The 20,634-nt window shown below is 36.1% G+C and overlaps 1 protein-coding gene across 1 annotated transcript; it reads left to right on the forward strand.

The window, feature by feature from the left end:
* Window positions 1–2,471: 2,471 nt before the first annotated feature.
* On the forward strand, window positions 2,472–17,894 carry LOC306854374 (T-lymphocyte activation antigen CD80-like). Its single transcript, XM_079392319.1, has 5 exons — window positions 2,472–2,607; window positions 4,001–4,066; window positions 9,867–9,910; window positions 15,252–15,572; window positions 16,614–17,894. Exons 2-5 carry the CDS (start codon window positions 4,047–4,049, stop codon window positions 16,976–16,978), a joined length of 750 nt encoding a protein of 249 aa, XP_079248445.1. The 5' UTR covers window positions 2,472–2,607; window positions 4,001–4,046; the 3' UTR covers window positions 16,979–17,894.
* The last annotated feature ends 2,740 nt before the right edge of the window (window positions 17,895–20,634 follow it).

Below are 20,634 nucleotides of genomic sequence, written 5' to 3' on the forward strand. Positions count from 1 at the left end.
GCCCAATGCATTTGTGTCTATTTGTGTGTGAGAGAGGATATGTGTGTGTGTGTGTGCATGTTTATGTGATTTATGAGGACACAAATTTGTATAATGACATGGGTAGGACAGAGGTATTACAATATGAAGGTGGTTTATGAGGACACTGCCTATGTCCCCGTAATTCAAAAGGCTTAAAAAACATACTAAATGGTGTTTTTTTGAAAATATAAAAATGCACAACGTCTCCTGTGAGGGCTAAGTTTAGGTGTAGGGTTGGTGTAGGGCAATAGCACACACAGTTTGTTCAGTATAAAAACCATTACACCTATGGAGAGTCCCCATAAACCACAAAAACCAACATGCGTGTGAGTGTGTGTGTGTGTCCTCATGTAAAGCTGAAATGTGAAGTAACCAGTTTTCAAAAAGATTCCAGAAATCTCCCATCTTCCACTGGTTATACAAACACAGAGTTGCTGTGTCTGGCTCAGTGGATTGATCAATGGATTGATCAAGTGTGTTGTGTATAAAATTGTGTTTTATGAACTTATCTGTGATATTTTTCAACCACATTTATAGCACAACCACAAATATATAGATGTAGTCAGATGGGAGATTAAACAAATACAGCTTATTTTACTTACAATTGCTTATTCAAAAAAAAAAACATTTACACTGCCTTAATTTTATTAAAAGTAATATTTTACATTCAGCATTTTCCTATTGTTCTCCAACTGTTTTTTCCCTTGTGATTACAGATGCACAAAATGCACGCATTAGGAACATATCCTCTTCTTCTCCTGAGTCCTGGAGAAGAGAAATGTGTCAGGGTGTTTCAAAACTGACATAATCACAGATAATTCCTTTTTATCCCCAGAGGATAAAGTGTCCATAGAAACAATAAAGAACATTTTTTCAAGTCTTCTAAAAGGTAACTGTCTAAAGATTTTCCATGTTGCAGATTTAACCATACCTTAGTGTAACAAATTTAATGCCAGCCACTCAATGTATGGTAGTGAAATTAGCTGTAGGTATGACGTTTGGAGCAATGGCTCCTTTCTTTCTTTCTTACAGAGCAGCCATTTAGGTCATGCCAAAATCAGGCTTGTTTTACTGTAGAAATATACACTTGTCCAGCTGTTGATTTCACAGCTCTTGCTCTGCTTATTTTACAGTGAAATATTCTGCCCTGGACAGTGGAGTTGAGAGTAACCAAAGCATGTCATCCAGCGGTGAAGATTGTGCTGTCAGCGATGGAGTAGATACTACAGTCTTTCACAATGAGGATGGTCCCAGTGACAGCACTGGCAGAAAGGATATTGTTACACTATTCCTTACACCAGTGGATCCCTCACATGAACCCTCTCTCACCTTGCAGCCATAATAAAGTGTGACCTAAGAACAACTACAACAAATGCATCAAACAATTATTAATTTACACCAGACTAATAATAAACACGAATCATTAATTGCTACCCAATGCTAACAAAACCTAGCATAATTTCAGTCAATGCACTTTTTCTATTACCAGACAAAAAGCAACAATTACCCTACCTACTTAAGAATTTATGCCGTAAAACAGATCACAAATGTAAATAAATGTCCTCACCTTGAAAAACGAGTAGGCTACGTTAACATTAAGCACTGCAGCGATTCTGATGCTGTTGCAACTCTGAAATAAATCCGGTCGGAAACGCGCTCTCTGGCTTCTCCAGATTATTATAATTTTAAATCAAAACAACGGAATAACAATGTTTGAAGCTCATATTTCATAACACTTCTCAGCAAACAAAGTAAATTAAGCAGATACGCAAATAAAAGCGTTTTCATAAGCACATTTCTTGTTATAACTGACTGGCCAAAGCACGCTCTATCTGTACGTATTTTGAGTTGTTTTTACGTAAATTTAGATACGTATCGAACCTGAAATTTCGTCCAGATAATACGTAAAAGGCACTGTAAATACGTAAAGGAATATACGTATTGGGCCGTTTTAATTTACGTCTAAATATGTACGTTTTGTGTGTGGTATTAGACGGTTGACACTGTGGTGAATACAAGATTTTTTGGTTTGCAGTGCATGCTGTGGGTTTTCTTTCCTCTCCCCTACAGGTGGTGTATGCAAGTAAGCCTGACCCTTTTTGGAGAGTTCTTTTATGAATGTGCGTATAAATAGTACGCCAAATAAAAACGAAAACTCGTATGCAATGCGATAGGGTTGTGGGGTAGATGCGTATCATATGCACGCCAAACACACGCGTGTCATGTATAAGCCAAAGTCCATTTTTGCATATCATTACCACGAGTTTTCGTTTTTATTTTGGCGTGCTATTTATACGACTGCCCTGTATGACTTTATATTCATCGACACACAGATGTTTTAATTTTGATGGTCCATGCTAGGACAATAAAGTTGTTATATTTTTTCTACATTTTGAGTTTGATCGTTCTGTTAAAGTATTGTGATTTGGGGATTTGGTGAGGCTCCTCCTGCCTTTATTAGGAGGTGGCGCAGTGAACTTATACCTCCGTTAGCTACTACATAAACAATAATTCAGCTTAAGGAACTGTTATATATGTGTGTTTCATTTCATCTCTTGCGCACTGGAGGAAAACCCGCAAACCTTAGTAAGTGCTCTCTTATTTTATCCTCTCTCTCACACACACATATTCTGGATAAATAGTTATGCTGGCATTTCTCTTTATTTCTCTTCCCTTTTGTTAACGGTGTGTGTCTATAATCAGCCCACAGAAGCTTTAATTTCCTTTGATCAGTTCCAGTTTAATGTGGATCATTTATGAATCTCTTTGATTTCACTGTAAATGTGTCACACGTGAACTCTGAACTATCTGCGGCAGATCTGCACAATCATCACAGGAGGTTCAGCACCAGTTTAGTTTGGTTTAGATGAGTTCTCTCTAACATATTTAATTCAGTCTAGTTTACTGCAGCCCTATGCAATAAAACCGCACAACCAGTTTAGTTTATTTCTAATGCTCTCTAACGCAAAAAACTAAACTAATTGTGTTGCTTTATTTAGTTGAATTCTCTCTGCAGTAAACCAGCCCATTTAGTTTAGTTGATTTAAAATAATATGTATATAAAATGATATAATACTAATAATAAAATTGCACAACAAGTTTGGTTTAGTCTAGTTTAGTTTAATACCCTCTGTGGTAAAACAACACAATTAGATTAGTTTTGTTTAGTTTAGTTTTTAGCTTAGTTTAGTTTAATGCTCTTTGCAGTAGTTTGGTTTAGTTTATTGCAAAGCGGTAATTCACCAGCATTATCAGTTTAGTTTAGTTCAGTTTATTTATCCTTACAAAAATAAGTATATTTAAAGTTCATTTTATTAAGTATACTTAAGTAAAGTTTAAGTATATTTTAAGTATAGTAAATAAACTAATATCGATGTATTGGTAGTAAATGTACTTTTTTAATATTACTTGAGAGAAAATTGTCCCACACTTTAGTTTATAAAAGCATCCTAGCATTCTTGCAGTAGTAAACTTTGAGTACACAACTAGTTTACAACTTCAAAGTACATAATGTACATTTCTGAGAAGTACATAAATTGAAAATATACTTTATTAAAACAAAAAAAACACATAGTACACTTGAATAAACTTCTTGTTTGTAAGGGTAGTTTAGTTTAGTATAGTGTCCTCTCTAAAGCAACCTTTAGTTAATTTTTTTCTCGTTTAATGTCAAGTTTAGTGTAGTAAATAATGGCACAACCAGCTTTAGTTTAGTTTAATGCGCTTTGCAGTAAAACAACACAATTTGTTTTTAGTTTAGTTTAGAATGAATGCCATTTGCAGTAAAGTAAACTTTAGTTTACACTCACTCTGCAATAAAATGGTACAAGCAGCTTAGTTTATTTTGGTTTAATGCATTCTCCAGTGAAACAACCCAATTATTTTAGTTCATGTTCTTTGTCTACGGCACAACAGGACAATCGGTTTTATGAAGCAGTCAAGCGGATGGCATCACTTTTCTCCCTTTCTCTTTGTGTAGTTCCTATTTCAAGAGTCTGCTTACTGCTGAGACAGATGAGGAGGACATGAAGCCAGTCTGCTCTCTGTAAGTGTTTCTGCTGTTCACACATCCATCAGCATGAGTTTATAACTGCGTTACTCACAGGTACAGATACAGCTCTCTCTCTCTCTCTGTGTGTGCGTGTGGATAACAAGTGTTGTCAATAGTTTTAAAGGCTCATAGATGATCGAGATGATGTGCACAGATTTCTGAGGGTTGGTGTAAGGGATTAGGAGATAAATATCATTAATATAAAAAACAAATAATAGACGATGTCCTCATGTTTGTAAGATCTGTCTTTTTATTTGTGTACAAAAGAGAGTGTGTATTAGTCGCTTGTTTCTTAAACTAAGAGGGAAGTACACTTCAGAGTGTGGCTGCTTGTGTGTTTGCATTTGCACTTCTATATTTAGATCCAGGGACGTTCTTTGTGCCTGCACTTTGAGGGGGCCCCGCGGCGAACAGACCCTGCATCAGCTAAGGATAACCCTGTTTAGATCAGTCCAAGAACACCAGGAAATAATTTTTCTTCAGGCATTTTTTCCCTGCTTGCATTGCATTGTGCTGCAGTTTTTTATTTTAGAGGGATTTTGTTCCTGGTCATTGCATCTTAAAAATGTGATCCGGTGATCCGGGCCGTGAACACATCAGTCTAATGATAAAATATTTCTGTATAATTTGACGAGCGCAAACATAAATCGCATTGAGCAATTCATTTTAATACTTTCCTCTCATAAATTTTGCATCTGAAACTCCTACAAATGCATATTCAATAAGGTCAGGTGCAAAAAGAACTGTGTCCACACCTTTTCAGCGCTAATTCGTCACTGCGCATCTTTAGTAAATCCTGACAGTACTATTTTAATGCCAAAGACGGTTTGTGCTGTTGCAAGCTGTTAGTAAATCTGGCCCTAGGTCTATCACTCACAGCCTCATTTTCATCAACAAAAAAATTCTAAATGCCGTCTAAATGCAAGCTTGACTCACGTGACCTGCCAGAACTAACGCTATACACTTAATCTAGGTCCATATACATATACTTTTGAAAAGCATGGAGTGTCGTTCCACCTCTATGCGGATGATACACAATTATATTTTCCATTACAGTATAAAATAAAGGGTCCATTGGACCATTATTGGCTTGCCTAGCTGAATTACAAAATTTGCTCAATCAAAAATGTTTTGGTGTTAAATGATAACAAAACAGAAATTATTATGTTTGGTTTAAAACCTCATGATGATCATGCTTTTGACCTTGGCCATTGTTCCAAGTATATTACTTTGTTTGCAAAGAACGATTCATTTTTTATTCAGGCCAGAAGAAAATATGAGGGACTATCTGTCAAAATTGATTGATTGATTGATTGATTGTTTGGAACAGCGGCAGCCATTGTAACAGGAGAATGCAGAATGAATTCTGTGGCTAACTATGTGCCACCAAAACCTTATTTAAATACCAAATTGTGAATATAGGTAGGACTCCATAGGTGTGAAACAAACCAGGATGTGACACCTTCAATAGTCATAAAACATCAGATGCTTTGACACGTTCAGCAAGATTGTTATCTCATAAATTACCTCAATTTTTTTTTCTTGAAAGCAAAGCATTAAATTATCTTGTTGGTAAATCAAAGTACGCTGTTGCACAGTATTTGTGTTTACACCTTCAGTTCATGAGGACCTCTAATAGAATTTTTAACTTAATAATGTACAAATCAGCCGAGAACTCGCATTCACATCTCTTGAAAAAATTTTACTGTTAATTGTATTATTATTTTAAATGATTCCGAGTGTTACATGGATATTTCAAGATAAAATATTTTCAAAGATCCTTGCGCTGCAGTCTTTATTCACACAAATTGCCCTTTTTTTTTGTTAAATACTTTATTAAATTAAGCAAATTCAAATACTGATATATATGAACAGAGAAGCCAAGAACGCAAAGAGCTCACTAACGTTACAGCAGTACTGTTTGCAAAATGCAAAAGCAGCATGGCTTTTCCTGACAAAGAACATGAGACACTCGCACACAAAACTTTTACAATCACACACGACAATACAATACGATGAAACCGTGCTTCAGAACAGCACAAACAAATCATAGATAGATAAAAATACAACAATTTTCATACTGCTACAACTAAGGCTCAAGCTATTTTTTGTTTGGTCTGGTTTCAGAGACGGTCTACTACAGTGAAAAGCTTTACGTGTCTTCACAATGGAGTAATGAGGGGTTAAACATGTGGAACAGTAACAAACAATATTCGACATAAACTAGAATCCTAGAAGCCTGACGTTCGAGAAGTTAATGCTGTGGTTAAATCAATCTTTTTTCATTTGCGACGTGTTGCAAAATTGTAGTCTTTTCTTTCAACAAAACATTTTGAAACAGATTATCCATCTATTTATTCTTTCTCGTCTTGATTACTGTAACACCTTATATTACAGTATTAGCCAGTCTTGTCTGAAGCGTTTACAGGTGGTTCAAAATGCTGCTGCTAGGCTGCTGACCGGTAGGCGAAGGTTCGATCATGCCATGCCCATTTTAATCTTTTTAAACTGGCTACCAGTCAAGTATAGAATCATTTTTAAAGTTCTAACTTTTGTTTTTAAATCATTACACAATCTGGCCCCAACCTATCTTACAGAAGCCTGTTTAAACTACAATCCTACCAGAGCCTTAAGATCTTGTAGTTCTGGCCTCCTTATTGTTACAAGAACAAGGCTACAACGTAGAGGTGATCGAGCCTTCGCTGTTGCAGGCCCCAATATTAGGAACAATTTGCCTGCTTCTATCAGAACTGTATCTTCCTTGTCATATTTTAAGCAATTACTTAAAGAACACATTTTTTTCTGTAGCCTTTAATGAGGCATAGTTCCTGTTTTGATGTAAGGGTGTAATGTTGTGTTGTGTATTGTTGACTATAGCTCTTTGTACAGTACTTTGGGTCAACCTTGAGTTGCGTGAAATGTGCTCTATAAATAAAGAAAAAGAAAAAGGTACATCTAAAAAAAAATTGTATATCATGAAAAAGGTCAATATTTTTTGTCACTCATTTCTCATCTCATTTATTTCTTGAAATTTTGATGATTATGGCTTACAGATAATGAAAACCCAAAATTCAGTGTCTCAGAAAATTTGAATATTACATAAGATCAATAAAAAAAAGGATATTTTAAACAGAAATGTCAGGCTTCTGAAAAGTATGGTCATTTCTATGCACTCAATACTTGGTTGGGCCTCCTTTTGCATGAATTACTGCATCAATGCGGAGCGGCATGGAGGTGATCAGCCTGTGGCACTGCTCAGGTGTAATGGAAGCCCAGATTGCTTTGATAGCGGCCTTCAGGTCATCTGCATTGTTGGGTCTGGTGTCTCTCATCTTCCTCTTGACAATACCTCAGAGATTCTCTATGGGGCTCAGGTCAGGCGAGTTTGCAGGCCAATCAAGCACAGTAACACCATGGTCATTGAACCAGCTTTTGGTACCTTTGGCAGTGTGGGCAGGTGCCAAGTCCAGCTGGAAAATGTAATCAGCATCTCCATAAAGCTTGTCAGCAGAAGGAAGCAAGAAGTGCTCTAAAATGTCCTGGTAGATGGCTGTGTTGACTGTGGACTTGATAAAACACAGTGGACCAACACCAGCAGATGACATGGCAGCCCAAATCATCACTGACTGTGGAAACTTCACTCTGGACTTCAAGCAACATGGATTCTGTGCCTCTCCACTCTTGCTCCAGACTCTGGGACCTTGATTTCCAAATTAAATGTAAAATTTAATTTCATCTGAAAAGAGGACTTTGGACCACTGAGCAACAGTCCAGTTCTTTTCCTCCACAGCCCAGGTAAGATGCTTCTGACGTTGTCTCTGGTTCAGAAGTGGCTTGGTAGCCCTTTTCCTGAAGACGTCTGAGCGTGGAGACTCTTGATGCACTGACTCCAGCTTCAGTCCACTCCTTGTGAAGCTCTCCCAAGTGTTTGAATCAGCTTTGCTTGACAGTATTCTCAAGCTTGCAGTCATCCCTGTTGCTTGTGCACCTTTTCCTACCCAAATTCTTCCTTCCAGTCAACTTTGCATTTAATATGCTTTGATAGAGCACTCTGTAAACAGCCACAGCTTTCAGTAATGACCCTCTGTGACTTACCCTCTTTGTGGAGGGCGTCAATGTTCATCTTCTGGATCATTGCCAAGTCAGCAGTCTTCTCCATTATTGTGGTTTCAAAGAACAAGAGATACCCTGAATTTATACTGTAGAGATGGTCATTAATTGAAACTCAAATGTAAATATTCTAATATTTTGAGATACTGATTTTTGACTTTCATGAGCTGTAAACTCTAATCATCAAAATTAAAACACAAAAACTTTTGAAATGTTTTACTTTACATGTAATGAATCTAAAATATATGAAAGTTTCACTTTTTGAAATAAGTTACAAGAAAAAAAAAGAACTTTTTCACGATATTAAAATTTTTTGAGATGCACTTCTATATTTGGACACAGGCACAATTTTTAATATTTTAGCTGCTGACCAAAATATATTCATGTTAGTTATATAATAAATATGGGCTTAAAGTTCAAACTCTGAGCTTTAATTTGAAAGTATTCACATCAAAATTGGAGGACAGGTTATGGAATTATAGCTCTTTAATTTGTACCTCCCCCTTTTTTTAAGGGACCATAAGTAATTGGACAATTGACTCAAAAGCTGTTTCATGGACAGGCGTGGGCTATTCTTTCGTTATTTCTACATCAACTAAGCAGGTAAAAGTTCTGGAGTTGATTCTAAGTGTGTCATTTGCATTTGGAAGCTGTTGCTGTGAACCACATCATGTGGTCAAAGGAGCTCTCCATACAAGAGAAACAGACAATTGTTAGGCTTCAAAATCAAAATAAATCCATCAGAGAGATAGCAGGAATATTAGGAGCGGCCAAATCAACAGTTTGGTACATTCTGAGAAAAAAAGGAGGCACTGGTGAGCTCCGAAACATGAAAAGGCCTGGACGTCCACGGAGGACAACAGTAGTGGATTATCGGAGGATTCTCTCCATGTTAAAGAAAAACCCTTTCACAACATCCAGCCAAGAGAAGAACACTCTCCTGGAGGCAGACGTGTCTCTGTCAAAGTCTACAATCAAGAGAAGACTTCACCAGAGCAAATACAGAGGTTTTACCAGAAGCTGCAAACAAGACCAGATTAGACTTTGACAAAAAACATCTAAAAAAGCCAGAGCACTTCTGGAAAAGCATTCTTTGAACGGCTGAAATATTAAGATCAGAAATTAAGATTTCATCTTGATTGTTTCATTTTAATTTTATTCTGGTGGCATACAGAGCCGACATTATGAAAATTGTGTCATGCAAATATATATATATATGGACCTAACTGTGTGTCACAATACATAAATCAAGCCAGCCATAACTTATGTTACATGACTAAGTTTACTGAGCAGGACACTAATTGTGAGATGATGCGAAATCGAAAATGAAAAAAGATGCAATAGAGGTTTGCTTTTGTTAGATTTTGGGTTCCAAAAAGAACATTTAAGTGAGCAGTTCTTTTTTCTTAGTCTGAAGAACATTCCAAGGAACCTTTTTCAACTCTAAAGAAACTTGGAAAGACGTTTCATGAAATAATTGATGCAATAAAGAATGTTTTTAAAGAGTGAAGTTCAGTAATCAACAGCAAGTACAAGTCTTTGATGGCCTGATGCTGCAGTTATTTTTGTTTAAGCATTATGAAGTGAGTCATGGGAATTTTTTTGAGGAATATACAAATTCACATGATTGTGAGTGTTCATGTTTGTGTCACTAATCGTTGCTCTTGCTTGTGTGTTTCTTTAGCTTGGCCTTGATCGTTACCTTGCTGCTGCTAACAGCTACATCTGGTAAGAATGACATTTTGCAGAATTTCATATTTTCACTTGTCAGTGTTTAATGGTAATTTGTTTGAAAATCCAGACAACCAGCCAACCTTGTAAACAGCTACGAGTGATTTGAACAGTACTAGCGATTTTACAGTATATATATATATATACAACCTGAATTCCGGAAATGTTGGGACGTTTTTTTAAATTTGAATAAAATGAAAACTAAAAGAATTTCAAATCACATGAGCCAACATTTTATTCACAATAGAACATAGATAACATAACTGTTTAAACTGAGAAAGTTTACAATTTTATGCACAAAATGAGCTCATTTCAAATTTGATGCTTGCTACAGGTCTCAGAATAGTTGGGACGGGGGCATGTTTACCATGGTGTAGTATCTCCTCTTCTTTTCAAAACAGTTTGAAGACATCTGGGAATCGAGGTTACGAGTCTTCCAAAGCATGCAAGCTGCCCATACCGTATGCACTTATGCCCCCCCATACCATCAGAGATGCTTGCTTTTGAACTGAACGCTGATGACACGGAATCAGCTGGAAGGTCTCCCTCCTCTTTAGCCTGGAGGTCACGGCGTCCGTGATTTCCAACAAGAATGTCAAATTTGGACTCGTCTGACCATAGAACACTTTTCCACTTTGAAACAGTCCATTTTAAATGAGCCTTGGCCCACAGGACACGACGGCGCTTCTGGACCATGTTCACATATGGCTTCCTTTTGGCATGATAGAGCTTTAGTTGGCATCTGCAGATGGCATGGCATATTGTGTTTACCAACAGTGGTTTCTGGAAGTATTCCTGGGCCCATTTAGTAATGTCAATGACAGAATCATGCCGATGAGTGATGCAGTGTCGTCTGAGGGCCCCAAGACCACGGGCATCCAACAAAGGTCTTCGGCCTTGTCCCTTACGCACAGAGATTTCTCCAGTTTCTCTGAAACTTTTGATGATGTTATATTTCTCTATTTATAACATTTGTTATGTTCTCTATGTTCTATTGTGAATAAAATATTGACTCATGTGATTTGAAAGTCTTTTAGTTTTAATTTTATTCAAATAAAAAAAAACATCCCAGCATTTCCTGAATTCGGGTTGTGTGTGTGTGTATATATATATATGTATATATACGTATATATATATATATATATATATATATATATATATATATATATATATATATATATATATTGTTCTTTTTTGGGTGGGGGGGCTTTTATGCATTTTTTTATTATTAGCTAGGACAGTGGAGTGCAGACAGGAAAGTATTTGGAGTATTGGGAGAGGGGGGCGGGCCCGGCAAAGGACCTAGAGAAGGGAATTTAACTCGGGTCGACGTGAGCACACCAGCACCGATGCTATAATATATATACGCATGCATACATACGAACAGTTAGGTCCATATATATTTGGTCACTGACACAGTTTTCATATTTTCAAGTCTGTATGCCACCAGAACAGAATTAAAAATAAAACAATCAAGATGAAACTGAAGTGCAGACTTTCAGCATTATTACAAGGGATTGAACAAAAATATAACAAAATGCTTAGGAATTACAACCATTTTTATACACAGCCCCCTATTTTCAGGAGCTCAAATGTAATTGGAAAAATAATTATAATCATAAGTAAAACATTAATTTTTAATATTTTGTTGAGAATCCTTTGCAGGCAATGACTGCCTTAAGTCTAGAACTCATGGACATCAGCAGAGATTGGGGTTCCTCCTTTGAGATGCTTTGCCAGGCCTTTACTGCAGCTGACTTCAGTTGTTGTTTGTTTGTGGCTCTTTCTGCCTTTAGTTTTGTCTTCAGCAAGTGAAATGCTGCTCAATCGGGTTGAGATCAGGAGATTGACTCTGAAGGTTGCTTTTGCAGTATGTTTTGGGTCATAATCCATTTGTACTATGAAGCACCGTCCAAACAACTTTGCTGCATTTGGCTGAATCTGGGCAGAGAGTATGTCCCTATACACTTCAGAATTGATCAGGCTGCTTCTGTCTTCTGTCTCATCATCACCAAACACCAGTAACCCAGTGCCACTGGAAGCCATGCTCATGCATCACACTGCTCCATGTTTCACAGATGATTCTGTGTGCTTTGGATCATGAGCTGTTCCAAGCCTTCTCCATACATTTGTCTTCCCATCATTCTGGTACAGGTTGATCTTAATTTCAGCCGTTCAAAGAATGCTTTTCCAGAAGTGCTCTGGCTTTTTTAGATGTTTTTTGTCAAAGTCTAATCTGGTCTTGTTTGCAGCTTCTGGTAAAACCTCTGTATTTGCTCTGGTGAAGTCTTCTCTTGATTGTAGACTTTGACAGAGACACGTCTGCCTCCAGGAGAGTGTTCTTCTCTTGGCTGGATGTTGTGAAAGGGTTTTTCTTTACCATGGAGAGAATCCTCTGATCATCCACTACTGTTGTCCTCCGTGGACGTCCAGGCCTTTTCATGTTTCGGAGCTCACCAGTGCCTCCTTTTTTTCTCAGAATGTACCAAACTGTTGATTTGGCCGCTCCTAATATTCCTGCTATCTCTCTGATGGATTTATTTTGATTTTGAAGCCTAACAATTGTCTGTTTCTCTTGTATGGAGAGCTCCTTTGACCACATGATGTGGTTCACAGCAACAGCTTCCAAATGCAAATGACACACTTAGAATCAACTCCAGAACTTTTACCTGCTTAGTTGATGTAGAAATAACGAAGGAATAGCCCACGCCTGTCCATGAAACAGCTTTTGAGTCAATTGTCCAATTACTTATGGTCCCTTAAAAAAGGGGGGAAGGTAAAAATTAAAGAGCTATAATTGCATTACCTTTCCTCCAATTTCGATGAGAATATTGTAACTTGAATATGGTTTGGTCAGCAGCTAATATAATAAAAAATTGTGCCTGTGATATATATCCAAATATATATGGACTTAAGTGTATATGCTTTAAATTAGTTTTTTTCCACATCAATCTACACTCCATACACCATATTGACAAAGCAAAAACAGAATTGTCACAAAAATGAAATAAGTACATTTAATAAGTATTCATACCCTTAACTAGATATTTAGCTGAAGCACCTTTACAGTCTCAAGTTTTTTTTTGTTTTTTTGTTTTGATGTGACAAGTTTTGCTTATTATCATTTGGCAATTATCTGCCATTCTTCTCCTCACCTCTTCACCTCTCAAGCTCTGTCAGGTTGGATGGGGGCAGACGCACATTTTCAGGTTTCTCCAGAAATATTTGATTGGGTTCAATCCCAGGCTGTGGCTGGGCCACTCAAGGACATTCACAGAGTTGTCTATAAACCACTCTTGCTGTGTGCTTAGGGTCATTGTCCTGTTGGAAGGTGAACCTTCTGCCCAGTCTGAGGTTCTGAATGCTCTGGACTAGGTTTTCATTAAGACTATCTCAATATTTTGGTGCATTGAGCTTTTCTTCTACTCTGATGAGTCCCTCAGTCCCTGCCGCTGAAAAACAGTCCCAAAGCATGAGGCTGCTTCCAGCACACTTTACTTTTGGGATGGTACTCTGCAGGTGATGAGCAGACCTGGGCCCGTATTCACAAAACATCTTAAGGCTAAAAGTAGCTCCTAACTCACCGATTTAGGAGAAAATCTTAAAAATAGTGGGCGTGTCAGTCCTAATTTTATGACTCCAAAATTTTTGCTCTAAGAGTATTTCACATAGCTTTTTAGCGCTACAACTAGGTCCTAAATCTGTGAAACGTTAGGAATAGTGAAGAGGACTCCTAAGTCACTAAGACCAACTCACAGCTATCCTAAAATGGCTTGTTGTCCCAACTCCAAATTTTCCTTTGATTATATCCTTTTCATTAACCAGTTGGGCAACCAGTTGCGTCCAGTTTGGTTTTCTTTTACGTTTGCATGTCTTACTACCAGTCATGATTATTCTACTCTGTTAATTAAAAGGCGGTTTATATGCATCCGCTACAAGAAGCGTACATGTAAGAGACTGACAATTAGCTGAACATATATTTGTTTAATTAGTGACACTTAGCCTGCATGTTAAAATCTTTATTTGAATGTGGCAATGAACATTATTTTAAACCCTTATTTGGATATGGCAACATAATATCGTGCTCTACAATATTTCTATGAATATATCTTTGACAGTGACCCCTCCCCTCTCCTATCAGCCAATCACTGTGTGCATAGTTAATGCGCATGATCCATAGCAAGGAGGTCAACCCTGCCCTTACTCTTAGCTTAAGACGTCTCTCTATTCCTTAGTAAAAGTTTGTCTCAGCAGATTTGTGAATAGGTTTTAAGAGAAAACTCTTACTGAAAACTTTTACTGCTATGTAGGAGAACTCTTAGTGGTAAGATAAAATGTTTTATGAATACGGACCCTGGTTGTTTCAAACTTCTTCCATTAAGAGTAACATTAAGACTACATGCTTCTGTGAAACTTCAATGCTGCAGAAAATTTTTATGAAATTTTCCCCAGATGTGTGGCTTGACCTAAACCGGTTTCTGAGCTCTACAAGCAGTTCTTTTGACCTCAGGGCTTGCTTTTTTGCTCTGATTATCAGCTGTTAGACCTTTTATTAAGAAGTGTGCCTTTCCAAATTATACCCATTCAGTTGAATTTGCCACAGATTGTGTAGTAGTGTAGTAACATCTACAAGCAATACGAGTGTTCCTGAGCTAAATTTCAACAGTCCGAGATAAGGGTATGAATACTTATGCAATGGAATCATTTTTTTATTAAGTTTTTTATTTGTAATAAATTTGCAAAGATGTTAAAAACTTGTTTTTTGCTTTACTATTATAATGTATGGAATGTAGATGAAAAAAATGAAGGGGTATGAATACTTTTGCAAGGCACTATACAGTGGTGTGAAAAAGTGTTGGCCCCCTTCCTGATTTTGAATTTTTTTGAATGTTTTTCACATTTTAATGTTTCAGATCATCAAACAAATTTAAATATTAATCAAAGATAACACAAGTAAACACAACATGCAGTTTTTGAATGAAGTTTTTTATTATGAAGGGAAAACAAAATCCAAACCCACATTACCATGAAGGGGGCCAACACTTTTTCACACCACTGTATATATATATATATATTAGTGCTGTCAAACGATTTATTGCGATTAAGCAATGGTTTAATTAGAGTTTGACTGTTTTGCTTGGAAATTATAAATCTTTTGTCTGTGTAATTATCCAAACAGCAGCATAATGCTATTCACACCAGAGTTCAAATTTGTTTTTATATACAATTTCCACAGAACATGCTACTATTTAGACTGAAGTATACCTGCCATATTATAATCAGCTATAATAATCAGTGTCGACTGAAATGTTGTTTCTGTTGTTGTGTGTTTGTGTAGGTGACAGCGATGTAGTGACGACCATCACGGCTGTTTTGGGTCACAGCATTACATTCAGATGTCCTTCGACACACAGCAGTTCTGTTGAAGGCTTGTACATACAGAGAGATAAAAATGATAAAGTGGTTGAGTTCATCAATGGGTTTTATAAAGGCCGTGTGATGGAAGTGTCGCCTGAGTACCAGGACAGAACCAAAGTGAATGAAACAGACCTCAGCATGGAGATGAGAAACATCTCAGTCTCTGATGAAGGACTGTATAATTGTGTTGTTTTCGTCAACGGCAAACATGAAATCTCACAGATTCTCCTCAAAGTCACAGGTATGACAACAGGGTTGAGTTAAATGCAGAATTGAAGAATCGGCTTATATTTAGTTTATGAGAGTAAATTTTAATCAAATCGACCAGACAGGAATTGAATTAGAATTTGAATCTGAATGAAAGAAAGAGAAATGTAATAAAGTGCAATTAAAAGAAATTTAACCTGATAACAGAAATTTCAAAACGACAATACAAAAATAATTACATATTAATGTTGGCTAATTATGCCTGTTTATTACCTGATATGTAGATTATATTTCATGTCAAATGATCAGATATTCCTCTAAACTAATTTCAGTACTGTCAAAACAATTAATAGCTATCAGTACACTACAATTTTTAATTTATTTATGTATTTGCAACACAATATCCACCACTCTGTTTCCAGATTAAAAAAAAAAAGATAATAATATTAACATAGGCAAAAATTTGAATTTTATTAAGGAAATTAGAGCATTCTGGCAAATTAGTACATATTATTTCTGTAAATACTCAGTATGTTATGCATGAGAATATATGTTTATATGTAATTCAAATTGAAATGCATTGTTAAAAATTATACTTTTCATTTTCTTTTACTTCTTGAATTTTGATGCACGCCTAGGTACTTAAATTCAACTGCAATTCAGATTTTGAGCCATTCCCAGTTCAGCATAATGTTTTTATACTCCTACAGTGTGTTTTGTTTGTGTGTGTGTGTGTGTGTGTGTGTGTGATGAAGCCATTCTGTGAAATATCATTTGAATATGCGCATATAGCCTATTTGTGTGTGTGTGTGTGTGTGTCTGTTAGTTTATTTGCGTATGTCTGTCCGCAGGGGCACGCATGCTTGTACGCATTGGAAACTCAAAGACTGTGTGGACAGTCAGTCATCTATATCAGATTCCAATCAGATATGCAAAAACTCTGATTTGGGCTGACAGCCTGAACGATGCTTAAGGATTCTGGGATGCTTGTATTGATGTGGGTTTTGGGGAAGTGAAACAATGAGGGTTTTTCATTTTAATGTCACTTATTCCACGGCTCTCTCCTTTTTTTCAGCCAAGTACAGCGTTCTCACAATCACGACAGACTGCAGTGAACCTGAACGTGACGATGGTGGCACTGGAATGAGCTGTCAGTTGAACTGCTCGGCGGTGGGTGGATATCCGCGGAGCACCGTCAGATGGGCTGGGCTTAATCCAAGCCTGACGAGCATAGTTTGCAACGGGAGTTCAGCAGATAATGAGACCAAAACATGGACCATCAGCCAAACCATCATGTACAACTGCGACCAGCCTACTAATATCAGCTGTGCCGTAGGGGCCGCTGTTTCTGACATTATCAACATATGTGAGTGTGTTTTTGGATGTTACTCCATAACTAACTCAAAAGCTGTTGTTGAATCTCAGTATTGCTTACAATGACGATTTATAGTGGCCACATCTCCTAAAAGTATAAAAAAGTAGTCTGTATGCCAGTGATACTCAACCGTTTTGGGCCAGCGCCCCCTACCCTTTATCCAGGTCCCTTACCGCTCTTCATCAGATCTAATTGTCTTTGATAATTATTTTGTGTTTATAATGATGACTATTATATTTACATTACTGTTCAAATGATGGGTGTCATTACGATATTAAGAAATGTATACTTTAATTCAAGGATAAAAAAAACTGTAATTAACTTGACCATAAGTGTAATAACAATTATTTACAGAGTTTTTAAGCATGTTGGTGATTTTCAGTAATACCGCTTTGGCATGTTGTGGTTTCTTTCACACTCTGTCTGACACACCTTGTTGCCCCAAAGGTTAATGAGACTTGTTCAATAATTCCTGAGAACATACACACAGGGGAGACTTCAGTTTGTTCTTCATTTCCTGGAACACTTGAACACCCGTTTTACTGCTGCGATTTACCTGGATGTTTTCAATTAACTTTCAGTAAAACATAATATGTATCCCTTTGTTAAAGGAAATACCCTGTTTTTATGGATATATTGAATTCCCTGTTTTCTGACCTGTTGATAAATATTACATTTACATATGTAAATGGAAGAAAGCTAAATCCTCCTTTTCTATATATCTTCATGATTTTGTGAGAATATTTCAAGGTTTGCTTTCAAATGCTTCAACAAAGTATTTGAAGTAGAAAGATGGGAAACGTATGCCCCTCTTTGCCAAAATAAATACTGTTTTAGTGATGTCCTAACTTATATCTTTATTGTAGTTATGCATCAATTTCAAATCTCGCTTTTTTGTATGTCAGTGGTGTTGATATGTTCCCTGTCTTGCATTGTACATGTGCAAAATGTGCCATAAAAAAATCTGTTTTAAATGATTTCAAATAATTCACTTTTCTATTTTCCATTTTCTATATTTCAACCTTTCTGTTCATCAAAAAATGGAAACACCTCCACACATTTTATTGAGCAGCATAACATTCAGTTATATATAACAGCTATAATAATAATAATAATAATAATAAATGTTTTTTGAGCAGCAATCGGCCTGATTTCTGAAGGATCATGTGACACTGAAAGCTGGGGTAGCTAATGAAGCTTAAGCATGACAGGATAAATACATTTTCAAATAGAAACTAGTTCTTTCAAATAGCATATTTACTGTATTTTTGAACAAATAAATGCAGCCTTGTTGAACAGAAGAGATTTCTTTCTAAACTAAAACAAATGTTACTGAATCCCTTTTGAATGGACGTGTATATTATTATATTTATAATATATATTTTAAAAGCATGTATAGCTCATATATAACAGCCTACATTCATCCATATATAATTTTAGAAACATGACAATGAAGCTTTTATTTACATCATCTCTACACTGTTACAAATGAGAGTGGTGTATAAAAATGTCCAATGTTGTTATTTTTCATATTTATGCAGTAAATTCCACATTATATTCATTATTCCACAATTATATTCATGTTACTGTTTTTTGTTACTCATATACTCAAGTATTATTAATTTATTCTCTTTATTATTATTAATTCTATTTATACTCATATTCCATTGATGTAGTATTTTCTTCTTGATTTGACATATAAAGTTACATCTCATTATGATTAAAAGATGATTGGACAGGATGTTGGAAACTTATTCACTGCAAAATATTTTATATCCAAGGATGTTTTGCTAAATATGTCTTTTCGTTTCTCGTAATAGTAGATGTTTTTTTCCAAGAGTTGTTTTTTACAAGATGATATCTGAACATAACGGATGTAAAACCACAACCCATGCCTCTATTTTTATCTGGCTTCTTCCTACTGCATTTCACAGGTCATGTCAACGTGCGGTCTTGTACTTAATTCAACTTAGGTAGGGGAAATATACACACACACATACAGTAAATATATATATATATATATATATATATATATATATATATATATATATATATATATACAGTGTGACGTAAACAGCAGTGATGTAGCTACTAGTCAGGAATATTGTAACGTATAAACTCAGAATTGCCAGAAAACAAATTCGGAATTGTGAGGAGAAAAAAGTAAATTGTGTGATATAAATAGCAATGATGTCAGTGTTATTTCAGTGTTAACTATGAAAAGTTTTATTAATATTTTAAATTAGTTTTTATTGTTATATTTTCTATTTTCATTTTAATTTTTCGTTTTAGTTTTTTAATATACTGGTAGAAATGAGCTTTCACAGAAATGAGATGATAGGCAACAGGAAAATCCGAGAAAACTCACAACTTCAAGAAAAAAAATCAGGATTATTAAAAAAGGTCAGTTGCAAGATATCAACTCAATATTATGAGATATAAACTTACAATCGCAAAAAAAAAAAAAGAAAGTCATAATTAGGATACATAAACTTGCATTTGCAAGAAAACCAAATTACAAAGAGATGATGTCAGTGTTAACTAAAATTCGTTTTTATTATTTTCTCTTTTAATTTCTTTGTTTTTGTATATATATTTAATTTTGTATTCATTTTTTGCAAGGTAGACAAGAAAATCTGAGAAAAGTCATAATTATGAAATATAAACTCGCAATTTCCAAAGTCCGAATTGGTATAAACTTGCAGTTCTGAGTAAAAAGGTCAGAATGTCATCAGATAGATACAGGACACAGAGGTAAGTGCAATACAATCAGCAGGTTTATAGAGTAGTAGCAGAGGGGAATGAGATGAGCAGAATGTCCAGGTAAGTAGGCGGGAAATGGAAATGTCTCTAGGTGCTTATCTGAGTGTGAATGTCCTTTTTCCTTATCCAGGGGATCCGGAGGTAACAGTGGAGACGGTGGAGAACTGGAGCAGTGGAGCAACTGGTAAGTAGACAAAAAGTAAGTGGGTCAGGTTAGTCAACATGGAAAGTTTGAGACCAGACAGTGAGTGAACGGGAGGAGTGCAGGGACATAGTGCTGCTGATTAGTGCTGACAGGTGGCGGTGATCAGAAATGTTGTTGGTGGAGACTGCGGTGACTCTCTCACACAGAAGGATTAAAAGTTGCAGTTACTTTTTTTTTAATTCACTGGTGGAAATAAGCTACCACAGAAATTAGATGAGAGAAGATAAGAAAATCGTACCAACATCTATGACGTTAATGTTGCGTGTGAACTGTCTAGAGGCCAATGTAAGACTCTGAAACAGATCAGACCTGCATAACTACAGAGAAACAGATGTCAACATTCATTAAGCTGAATGGCATATCTGACCTACATTGATAGTTTTATGTTTCTTAAATCACTTATCACTATAAAGGAGATGTTGATCTTAAACATTAGGGTTTTTATTAGTTTTAATAGTTGCTTTTTGTGTTTTCATTTTTTTTTTGTATTAGTCCTTTTATTAATTTTAACATGTCTATTTAGTTTTTTTAATCATTTTTTTGGTCAGTTTAAGTCCTCTACTGCTCCTGTCTCTCACGGTGTTCCTCAGGGTTCTGTTCTTGGGCCTTTACTCTTCATCATCTCCATTTGCTCCATTTAGGTAATATTATCCGTCATCATGGCTTCAACTTCCATTGCAATGCAGATGACACCCAGCATATCAGTTCTCAACAGAACTCTCCTTTCCCTGCCAACTCCATATCAGCTTATCT

Source organism: Barbus barbus (genome assembly GCF_936440315.1).
Source record: "Barbus barbus genome assembly, chromosome: 34".
Classification (NCBI taxonomy): domain Eukaryota; kingdom Metazoa; phylum Chordata; class Actinopteri; order Cypriniformes; family Cyprinidae; genus Barbus; species Barbus barbus.